Genomic DNA, 12,444 nt, shown 5'->3' with positions numbered 1-12,444 from the left:
CTTATGCTTGGATAGGTCCTTCCCCCGTGCCAAAGCCGAAGACGATGAACCCAATGTCTTCGACCTGGGAGAGGCAGACAATCGCCTGTCTATGGCGTCTCTAGCAGCCACCAACGCTGACGAAACTAATGTTCCCGCTGATGTCGATTGCTTGGTGTCCAGTGTGGTTCTGTGGCTCTTCGATGCAGATAGGCCAGACTTCTTCAGCCCGAAGAGTCACTATATCTTGTTGAGCTGGATCTTATACCCTTTAGGGGTCTGGAAGCAGAAGAGCAGTGGGAAAACTGAAAGGAGACATTTTAAGGGCAACTACACTTTTTGATAGGAAAGTAAGTAAAGATAAGCGAGAAAAAAAGCTATTATGGTTTATCTAAAGCAGCTAAAAGCTAGGGAAAAAACGCTAGCTTTCATAATTACAAGAGATTGTAGAAAAAGGAAGACAGGCAACAATATCTAGAGAAAATGGAAAAGTAATGAAAGCAAAGATGCAAATGGAAGAAAAAAATATCAAAGATTAAAACAAGGGGAACAAGAATTTTTTTTTTTTTAAGATATGTTAATGATAGACAGAAGTGCAAAAGTGGTACTATGAGACTCAAAGTTGTGGGTGAGAAATACATAGAGGCTGATGAGAAAAATGTGGAACTGCTTATCCAGTATTTCTGTTCGGCATTCACTTACGGGCCGATACAGTAAAGTCCGTGGGAGAGCGGGCATTCCTGTGCGCGCGATTCACTATTCAACTTAGGCCTGGCGGTAAAAACAAGCAAAAGGAGGTGCTAGGGACACTAGCGCGTCCCTAGCGCCTCCTTTTGGACCGGAGCGGCGGCTGTCAGCGGGTTTGACAGCAGACGCTAAATTTTGCCAGCGTCTGTTCTCGAGCCTGCTGACAGCCATGGGCTCAGAAACCGGATGCCGGCAAAATTGAGCGTCCGGTTTTCGACCTGACAGTCATGGGCCGACTTCAAATTATTATTATTTTTTTTTACTTTTGGAAACTTTCGGGACCTCCGACTTAATATCACCATGATATTAAGTCGGAGGGTGCACAGAAAAGCAGTTTTTACTGCTTTTCTGTGCACTTTCCCGGTGCCCGAAGAAATTAGCGCCTACCTTTGGGTAGGCGCTAATTTCTGAAAGCAAATTGTGCGGCTTGGCTGCACATTTTGTTTTCTGAATCGCGCGGGAATACCTAATAGGGCCATCATGTTGCGGGCGCTATTAGGTTCGGGGGGGTTGGACGTGCGTTTTCGGCCCCTTACTGAATAAGGGGTAATGCTAGTGTGTCGAAAATGTGTGTCCAATAGAGGGTTAACAGTGCGCTCCGTTGGAGCTCCGTTGGAGCGCACTGTACTGTATCGGCCCATAAGGAAGAGCCAGAATTAGGATCATAGAAAATAGACAAAAATAGGATGGGAAGCCCAGTAAACCTCAAACGACATTCAAGAAAACTGTGCTTGTGAGGTGCTAGCAATGGGGCCAGATGGGAAACATCCAAAGGTACTGAGGAAACTTAACAGAAATTCTGCCACTTTCATTAGCTGATTCTTTTCAATGCTTCTTTAGAGTTGGGAGTAGTTCCGGGTGTCTGAAGGCAGTTGGATGTGGGTCCCCTTCACAAAAGTGTAAGGACAAGAATGGGAACTACAGGTTAGTCTGAACTCTATGGTGAGGAAATTAATAAAAACATTGCTAAAACAGAGGATAGTGCAGTTTCAGAATCCAAAGGATTATAAGATCCAAGGCAACATAATTTTACCAGAGGTAGATCTAATGAGATGAATCTCATCAATTTCTTTAATTGACCAAAGAGTTGGATCAGAGGAGAGTACTAGATGTAGTATACTTGGACATTAGTAAGGCTTTTCATACTGTTCAGCATAGGTGATTTATAAATAAACTAAGCGCCCTTGGTATGAGCCCTAAAGTGACTGACTGGTTTAGAAACTGATAGTGTGTGAGGAGATAATGAGCAATGATAAATGGAATTCATGCCAAGAAAAGGGGTGTTATTTATTTATTTAATAGATTTTTATACTGTTATTCAAATAGATATCATAGCGGTTTACAAAAAACTGAGGAGAAATACAATAAACAGGGAAGGGGAAAGGGGACAGCGAGGAAGTGAAAAACTCTGAGAAGAGAAGGGAGTAATAAAGGACAGCGCAAAACAAAAACGTACAGCGCAAAACAAATAAACAGGTCCAAAGGACTAATAAAAGCATTATTGGTAGTATACCACTGGTATTCGTCCTTGGACTGTTTTTTTCCAACATAATCTTAAGTAATACTGCAAAAAGACTATCAGGAAACGCTTGTTTCTTTCCAAATGATACCAAAATTGGCAACAGGGTAGTCACCTAAGAATGTGTGGAAATCATGAGGAGGGATCTAGCAAAGCTTGAGGAATGGTTTAGAATCTGGTCACTAAACATTTAATGCTAAAAAATGCAGTCTCAATTATTTGGGCTGAAAAAATCCAAGGAAATAGTATAGTTTGGGGGAAAAATTCATGTAAGCTGAAAAGAAAGAGTGGGATCTGGGGATAATCATATCTGATGACCTTAAGGTAACTAATCAAATGGATAAGGTAGCAGTAAAAGCCAAAAAATTGCTTGGGTGCATAAGGAGAGCAATGATCTGCAGAAAAAAAAGGAGGTGACATTGCCCCTGTATAAGTCCCTGGTGAAATTTCATTTGGAATACTGTGTACAAATCTGGAGACCACATTTCTAAAAGGATATAAATTAAATGGAGTCTGTCCAGATGGTGGCTACTAAAATGGTCAATGGTCTTTGTTCTAAATAGGAAAATTCTTAAAGATCTAAACATGTATGCCCAACAGGAAAGGAAGGCTACAGGGCAATTAAATACTTGCAAGGTATCAATGAATAGGAGGCAGGTCTCTTTCAATGACAAGGCAGTTCTGGCACAAGTGGTCATTTGACGAAGGTGAAAGAGGGTAGGCTCAGGAGAAATCTAAGGTAATATTTCTTTACAGACAGGGTAGTGGCCTCATGGAACATAAGAAAATAAGAAATTGCCATGCTGGGTCAGGCCAAGGGTCCATCAAGCCCAGCATCCTGTTTCCAACAGTGGCCAATCCAGGCCATAAGAATCTGGCAAGTACCCAAAAGCTAAGTCTATTCCATGTTACCATTGCTAATGGCAGTGGCTATTCTCTAAGTGAACTCAATAGCAGGTAATGGACTTCTCCTCCAAGAACTTATCCAATCCTTTTTTAAACACAGCTATACTAACTGCACTAACCACATCCTCTGGCAACAAATTCCAGAGTTTAATTGTGTGTTGAGTAAAAAAGAACTTTCTCCGATTAGTTTTAAATGTGTCCCATGCTAATTTCATGGAGTGCCCCCTAGTCTTTCTACTATCCGAAAGAGTAAATAACCGATTCACATCTACCCATTCTAGACCTCTCATGATTTTAAACATCTCTATCATATCCCCCCTCAGCCGTCTCTTCTCCAAGCTGAAAAGTCCTAACCTCTTTAGTCTTTCCTCATAGGCGAGCTGTTCCATTCCCCTTATCATTTTGGTCACCCTTCTCTGTACCATCTCCAACGAAATTATATCTTTTTTGAGATGCGGCGACCAGAATTGTACACAGTATTCAAGGTGCGGTCTCACCATGGAGCGATACAGAGGCATTATGATATTTTCTGTTTTATTCACAATTCCCTTTCTAATAATTCCCAACATTCTGTTTGCTTTTTTGACTACCGCAGCACACTGAACTGACGATTTCAATGTGTTATCCACTATGATGCCTAGATCTCTTTCTTGGGTTGTAGCACCTAATATAGAACCCAACATCGTGTAATTATAGCATGGGTTATTTTTCCCTATATGCATCACCTTGCACTTATCCACATTAAATTTCATCTGCCATTTGGATGCCCAATTTTAAGAACATAAGAAAATGCCATACTGGGTCAGACCAAGGGTCCATCAAGCCCAGCATCCTGTTTCCAACAGTGGCCAATCCAGGCCATAAAAACCTGGCAAGTACCCAAAAACTAAGTCTATTCCATGTTACCATTGCTAATGGCAGTGGCTATTCTCTAACAGGTCTATCCAGTACCGAGCGGTAGGAAGAGCTGCATTAGTGCCTGCGGCACCCGCGGTTGCCGCACGCACAGTGCAGCACACCTACCGCTCGATCCTGAACACTAATTTCAACCTCCATACAGACCCTATACCGCGATCTGCGAACTGCGAAGCCTTCCTCACCACCCTCACTGCTATGGGATTCTCTCAGACTATCAACAGCCCCACACACAAAGCTGGTCACATCCTGGATTTAATATTCATTAACTCTAAATTCACATGCACGGTTGATCCCACATGTACCCCAATCCCTTGGTCAGATCATTTCTTGATAGAATCATCCTTCTCCACATACAAACAGACTCACACCTCTCCGCACCTTTCCACCATTCAATTCAGGAAATCATGTCCATCTGATATACTCAGCGAGCAGCTCTCCAAGGAACTCTCCAACCTGGACCTGTCTAATCTCGACTCAGCCCTATCTTCCTGGCAAACAATTACTGAAGCAGTCGCAAACAAATGGTGCCCAATAACCTCCAAAACAATCAATCCAAAAAAAAGGGGGAATCAACCTTGGTTCAGCACCGAACTAAAACAGATGAAACAGGACTTTCGCCATAAAGAAAATAGATGGCGAAAAACCCCCAACTCAACTACCCTTTCAGCATACAAGGGTTTCTTACATCGCTATAGGACCTGCATACTACAAAAAAAAAAAGGAATATTACGCCAACAAAATACACCACTACCAGTATGACGCCCAGGCCCTATTTGCTTACGTAACACAAATAACTAAATCAACCCCGCCACCTATTCCAGACGAACAAGCTCTATCCAAGGCTAATGAACTCGCCTCATTTTTTCAACTGAAGATCCTAAATACTCTCGCCCTGCTTCCTCCTAATACAACACCTCTCAATCAGATGAGAATTTCAATTTGTTCGCTAAACCTAAGTTGGACAGCTTCGAATTAATCTCCACCAAAGAGATTGAATCCATTCTAAAAAGACAGAAACCATCTAGTCATCCGGCTGATAATATCCCATCAAGACTCCTGCTGCTTATTCCAGACACAATCTCAGGACCTCTAACAAATATTATTAACAGCCTTCTAACTCAAGGAAGCTACCCAGACAGCCTAAAAACTGCTTCTCTTAAGCCCCTCCTCAAGAAACACAATCTAGACCCTAATGTACTAGCCAACTTTAGACCCATCTCCAATCTACCATTCGTTGCCAAACTTACAGAGAAACTGGTAAACACCCAGCTTTCAGAATATCTAGAGGACCATAAGATCCTATACCCCTCGCAATATGGCTTCCGGAAATCACGCAACACGGAGACCCTCCTCATTTCGCTTACAGACCATATTATAATGGGATTAGACAAAGGACATTCCTTCTTATTAGTTCTGTTAGACATTTCGGCGGCATTTGACACAGTCAACCACACCATCCTCCTGGATCGCCTTGAGGATATCGGCATCTCCGGATCAGCCCACAACTGGTTCAGGTCCTTTCTCAGCAATAGGACTTTTAAAGTCAAAATCAATAACAAGGAGTCACCTCTAACAAAATCTTCCCTTGGCGTACCACAAGGATCCTCGTTATCTCCAACCCTCTTTAATATATACCTCCTCCCCCTCTGCCAACTACTGGCAGACCTCAACCTAATTCACTATCTGTACGCAGATGATGTACAGATTCTAATCCCAATAACAGAATCCATCTCAAAAGCTCTCACCTACTGGAATAACTGTCTTCTATCCATTACTAATCTACTCAACAGCTTAAACTTGGTCCTCAATGCCTCAAAGACGGAACTTCTCTTCATCTCTTCAAATGAAAACAATCTTCCTCCACCTTCACCGCACAATGCTCACATCACCTGTACGCACGTTAGAGACCTTGGGGTAATAATAGACAATCGTCTAAACCTTAAAAAAATGGTCAACACAACTACCAAAGACAGTTTCTTCAGACTACAGGTTTTGAAACGACTGAGACCACTCTTATTTTTCCAAGACTTCAGGACAGTCCTCCAGGCTCTTCTGTTCGCCAAAATAGATTACTGCAGTGCCCTCTTTCTAGGCCTCCCTAAATCTACCACCAAACCACTGCAGATGTTACAAAATGCGGCAGCGAGACTGCTGACCAACACCAGCCGCGGTGAACACATCTCCCCCGTCCTCAGAAACCTACATTGGTTACCAGTAAATTTCAGAATCCTGTACAAATCTATTACCCTAATACACAAAACCATCCATCAGCAACTCCAACTCGACCTGGATATCCCTTTCAAACTCCACTCCTCTAACAGACCAACGAGAGATATCCACAAAGGCACTCTGAAATTTCCCCCTACTAAAGCCACTCGCCTCTCTACGACCAAAGACAGAGCTTTTTCAATTGCAGGCCCAGCTATCTGGAACAATATCCCAGCAAATCTCAGATTGGAACCCTGCCTCTTAACCTTCAGAAAAAGACTAAAGACGTGGCTCTTTCACCAAGCCTTCCCAGATCCACCGGATAATCACTAGTTTGAGCCTCACTTCTTACAAGGACTTTGACACACTTCCTCCTGAACAATGGACACTGGCATTTCCTGGTTAAAGCATATGCTCTAACCCGTTAAATTATTCGTATCATGTTATATTTATTCTACCTGCCTCTATCTTCCTTCCAGCTTGTCTTTAAGCCTCCAAGTTTTCCATACCTTGTTGATTGTAACTTTGACTTATTCCTTTTCCTTTGTTATCTATTATTTACCAGAATTGTTACCTCAGTTTTACCCTTTGTTAAAATGTAAACCGATCCGATATGGTTATCTACTATGAAGGTCGGTATAAAAAACTGCTAAATAAATAAATAAATAAATAAATAAATGTAAACCGCGTCTAAGAAGGGCCCGTGAAGCCTTAGGCCCGCGCAACCCATTTTACTGGATAGAGCGCCTATACAGTATCCTGGGTGCGCGGGCCTAACGCTTCACGCCACGCTGGTATCTGTCATTTCAAATGTCATTTGAAATGACAGATACCAGGAAGTCGGGACTGCCAATCCCCCCTCCCCTCCTCCCGAAGCAGGGCGCGAAAAGCAGCCTTGCTCCGGGAGGAGGGGAGAACCTGACAGCGGCAAAGCAAAAAAAAAAAAAAAAAAGCGAAAAACCAAAACCAAAAAGTAAGTCGCTTCGCTTCTTCCCTCCTCCCGGAGCAAGGCTGCTTTTTGCGCCCTGCTCCGGGAGGAGGGGAGAAGCGGCTAAGCAACTTACTTTTGCATCCCCGATCAGACTTACTTTTTTTGCAGCCGTCCGGCCATCTGAAGAAGGTATCGTGCCTCCCGGGGGAAGATGGATGCCAGCACGGGGGAAAGCGGCCCCTGTGCATTCAATTGGCTGCTCAAGACGTGACGTCACATGCAGTGACGCCAAACGTCGTGACGTCACGTCTTGAGCAGCCAATTGAATGCACAGGGGCCGCTTTCCCCCATGCTGGCATCCATCTTCCCCGGGGAGGGGAAGATACCTTCTTCAGATGGACCGGACGGCTGCAAAAAAAGTAAGTTTAGGCAGGAGAAGTCCGATCGGGGATGCAAAAGTAAGTTGCTTCGCCGTGCTTTTTGCTTTTGCTTTTGGTCAGTTCTCCCCTCCTCCCGGAGCAAGGCTGCTTTTCGCACCCTGCTCCGGGAGGAGGGGAGAAGTGACAGCGGCGAAGCGACTTACTTTTTGGTTTTTTCACTTATTTTTGCTTCGGGAGGAGGGAGAGGACTGGGGCTGCCCCGGAGACCAGCACCCATGATCGCGGCCGGGGCAGGTGAGCGGGGGCTGGGGGAAAGCTTGCCACCTATCCTTACCCCTGCCTCTACCGCAGGGTCAGAGTAGGCGGTAAGTTAGCAGGTTAAACGCGCGACAAAACGGCAGGGAAAGATATCGATAGTCGGGGCGCGGGTTACGGGATGCTAGGGAATAGCTAATTCGCTCGTTTGCATGCAATATCCATGCCGCGTGCGGAAGGGGTTGGCCGGGGATTTTAGGACGCGGTAGGAGTAGATTAAAGTGGATTCGGGATCGCAGGAAGGGATAATGCGGCCGGAAAGTGAGTAAAACGCGGCTTAGGAGCAGGGTAAACGCGGCCGCACTTTACAGGATAGACCTGTAAGTGAACTTAATAGCAGGTAATGGACTTCCCCTCCAAGAACTTATCCAATCCTTTTTTATACACAGCTATACTAACTGCACTAACCATATCCTCTGGCAAGGTCTTCCTGCAATTTATCACAATCTGCTTGTGATTTAACTACTCTGAACAATTTTGTGTCATCTGCAAATTTGATTAATAGTCGTTAATGGACATCTCATAGCCATTAATGGACGTCTTCCAGTGGAGGAGGTGAAAACTATGATACTATCTAAATTCAAGAAAGCATGAAATAAGCACAGGGGATCTCTGAGGAAGTGGTAGGCACTGTACCGCTGAGTAGTTGGTGGGCAGAATGGATAGGTCATATGGTCTGTTACTTCCATCATGTTTCTATGAAAAAATCAGCTAAGGCAGCTGGTATAAAGTGGTTATAACATAGTAGTGCAAAAATTCTGTGAGAGAGCTATTTGGAAAAAGCTCCTCCAGTTGGCATGCAAATGTCATCATGACCCATCAGAATAAGTCTTTTCAAGATGCTTACCTTTGAAAATTTATACAGATACAAAATGCTAAAACGAATCAAGGGAATGCCTAGAAACTGAAACAGTGATCCCTGTGCAATCTCCAGCACTTTAGATCTTCAAAAAGGGAATCTGATGACTATCATAGGACAGTGTCCTTCTTGTCATATAAATAGTTATTTATCCTTTTCTCACCTTGTATGTGGGTAAAAGTAGGTGCATTGTTCCTCACACCCCTACCTTTACCTGCATTTTTGTGAAAGCATTCTCAGGGATGGAGTTAGGCCAAAAAAGCAACTTGTGCAGTTTTGCATTTTCAAAAACATATGTTGTTTTGGCTGGGAACAGTAACTGCAGAAAAAGCAGCTGCATGTCTCTGTAGATACTTCTTCCTTGGGCAATTTTCAAAGGGAAAGTCAGCTTATATTTGACAACTGGTACAAAACCCATTGGTAAAAGTACCTGGAGACTTTGTACCTGTCTGTAGGTTTTTGAAAAGTGCCCCCATAGTGAACAATGAAAGTGGATCTGATAATAAAAATGATGGAACAGCAGCAGTTACTGGAAGACAAAGGAATCACTACAGCTTTGTGAAAGCATATCAACTCCTACCTTCAGCAATTTCATTAATCCCTCTAGTTGTACCATCAGTTCCCGTCGGCTCTCTTGAAGTGCTGACATCCTTTGTTCAAGTTCATCTTTCCTCTGCCTGTTCAAGCAACATACAGAAAAACAAAAGATAAACTTTTGTAGGCCTCCAACAAGTTCAAGAGAATGGGGGTTGATTGTATTTTACTGTCAGAATATAGCATAGAGTGATAGCAAAGAGTGAAAATATATGCTGTCAGTTTATGGCAGGGGGGTCCCCAAACTTTGCAAGAGAAGGGCCACACAGAAGGCTGGTGTGTGTGTGTGTGTGTGTGTGGGGGGGGGGGGGGGATGTCCCACTTGGAGTTTTGTAGGGGATAGAGGAGGTTAGCACGTCTGGCCCGTTTGATGATTTGGATGTTGGAAAAGGGAGGGGAGGAGAGAGGGTTTGCAGAAGTGTGGAAGATAAGAGTGCCAGTAATATTTCTAAATTTCTGTGAAGTTGGCAACTCTTCTTTCTGCCATCCATTTCATCTGTCACTCTCCCCCCTCCTGAGGTAGGTAGATAGGTGTGTATCTCTGTGGCACACACTCTCCTTATTTATTTATTTATATAACAATTTGTCTAACTCGCATGCTCCATTTGGAGTTCACAGCAGCTTCCCTTCATTCTTCTTATTCCCCTCCCAGCATTTACTCCTTTCATCTACTCCCCTCTCCTCCACTTCTTTTCTCCGCCTTCTCATTCCCTCCTCTCCTTTTTCCTTCACTCTCACTCACCCCTCTCACTCAATTCTTCCCCCTTATGCTAGCAGGATCTGATCACCCCTCTAGCAGTACAAATTTCTATAAACCTGATTTCGCTTTGTCATTACAGGGTATTGTGTGTAGATTGAGGAGGGAAAAAATACATATTAACCATTTTAGAACAAGGCTGTGGAAAAAGTGAAGGGGGTCTGAATACTTTGAATATTTGTAAAAATACAGTGCATTCAGAAAGTTAGACAGGAATTGTCACAATATCCTTTGAGGGATTCAGGAAACAGAGGATGTCCAACATTTGTGCTCAGGTCTTAACCTTCTCCTTCAGCTTAAAAGAAATGGTAAAAGCCATTTCCTTGACAAACTTACTGAAGGAGAGATCCTCTTCTTGAGACTTTCTCCTTTTTTGTGGAGGTTTGAGGGGAGAGCTGTAGATCCTTCCTGTTCAGAGTAGTCTTCAGATGCTTAATCATAACCTCCAACAATGCTCAGACTCCAAGTAAGAAAAAGGCAGAGTTGTCAGAGTCAGCAGACAAGTCCTCTGTGAAGGTTCCCCTTGACTGTTGGTGTCCAGGCTATGATGAATCCCTTTCTCTAGTGCATCAGTGGAGGAAGCTTCCTCCACTGATGCACTAGAGATTGATGGCAGCGTGTGGCAATCTAAGCAGACACCCTTTCCAGATCTCTGCATCGTCCATACCAGAAGCTGCTCAAAAGTTTCCAGGAATTGGGTCTCACCTCTTCAGGTCTCAACCTGCATCAACATTAATATGCCAGTGCAAACATGTTAGCCAAACTGCAATCTACTGCCTCCTGAATCCTTCTATTCACGTTCTCAAAAGTTTAGATGCCAAAATGATGTGAAGTACTGGATGAAAGTCATATTGTCCTGTCTCACCTGGAATGTATCTCTGGCTGGACCATGAGGTTGTGGAGACTAATGCACACCCCCAGATTGTCTTCAGGATTAGCAGCCCTCTTTGTGGGGATACTTAGGAGGATATACACCTGCAGTATCATCCTCTCCCTGTATTGTGCATTTATGGGGATCAATATCAAAGCTTCTTTCCCTTTGTTCCATGCACTGATGCCAAATCACCTGATGCAGGTACCGATGAAATAGAACTCTTCATTTTTATCGGGTTGGAGGAGCAAGATGATAGCCTGCCTCCTTGGCCTTTAAGCAGTGCTTGAATTTGATGGTGCTTTGCCAGCATTCAGTGTACCTCCGGGGCTTTTTGATGTCAATGCCTCCATTTCCAATGCTGATAATGATGGATTGGTCTTATACAACCCGAAGAGCTCTAAATTGGTCAGGCATCCTCTGGGAATCATCTTAAGACCAGAGCTAGGACCAGAAACATCATGTCTGGAGGAGGAAGGGAGAGAGGAGGTAGACCATGCCATCTTACCCAGATTGTTGCCGGGGGCTAAGGGAGAGCGGAGCCCCGACGGAGTTGCCACGTGCTCGTCTGGAGACTGACTTCATTCAGGAGGAACGGTAGTGGATAAAGCCACCCCTCCTGTGGCATGCAGCCGACGCCGGCGTGCTGCCTAAGCCGGGCGCGCGGCTTGGAAGAAGGTCCAGAAAAACCTGATGAATTGGAATGGAAGTGATGACTTTTGGGGCATCTATAAATTGGAGTAACTCCATCATTTGATGCCTGTCATCTTGCTCTGACTGAAGCTGAAAAGGGACCAAGTCTGACATTTCCTTCACAAAATTGGTGAAAGAGAGGTCCTCGGGAGGAGAACGCTTTCTGCTTTCAGCAGGAGAGGGTGGTGAAGGTAAATCATTGGTATCCGTAGAAGAATCATCACCCCAGGAGTCATAAGGATCAGGTTGCTGACCTGTAGGACCTCGAGGGGGTTGGATACCTGAAGGCCCCGGCTGAGGCTCCGAGAAACCCGAAGGAACCACCGGGGGCATCGAAAATACCCTTGGAGGCATCGGTGTCGACATCGAAGGCATCGATGGTGTCGATGTGCGTATCGCCCCGGAGGAATGTATCGGTGGCGAGGGACGACACGGCACCAATGGAACTACTCCCGAAGGAGGAATTCGATACGGTGTTTCTGCACCCAATGAAGTTGGCATCGGGGAGCGCACTGGTGCTGTCGGTGACCTGGGTATCACCGGTGGAAGGGCGGTGATGAGCGCTTCCATCCGGGCGAGCAGCGGTGCCAGCGCTGCTGGAATCGGGTCGATGACTGGTTCCACTCTCGGTGGCGGAGTCGGTGCCGAAGGAGTCTGGAACCGTTGCATCGCCTTGTCGATGACCTCCTGGACCAGCCGGTCCAGTTCTTCCCGGAGACCTGAGGTAACAATATCCGGCTCCGTGGAAGAGGGAGGCTGAGGCTGAG

At 44.8% G+C, this 12,444-nt stretch overlaps 1 protein-coding gene across 1 annotated transcript in view; it reads right to left on the bottom strand.

Annotated features, from left to right (window-relative positions):
- The window catches only part of DTNB (dystrobrevin beta), a 760,848-nt gene that overhangs the window by 246,087 nt on the left and 502,317 nt on the right, over window positions 1-12,444 (bottom strand). The window contains 1 exon segment of the mRNA XM_029596279.1: window positions 9,343-9,439. Within this exon segment, the coding sequence (XP_029452139.1) occupies window positions 9,343-9,439 (97 nt within the window).

The sequence above is a fragment of the Rhinatrema bivittatum genome, chromosome 3 (genome assembly GCF_901001135.1).
Source record: "Rhinatrema bivittatum chromosome 3, aRhiBiv1.1, whole genome shotgun sequence".
NCBI lineage: Eukaryota > Metazoa > Chordata > Amphibia > Gymnophiona > Rhinatrematidae > Rhinatrema > Rhinatrema bivittatum.
This window is presented reverse-complemented; position numbering and strand designations above follow the sequence as displayed.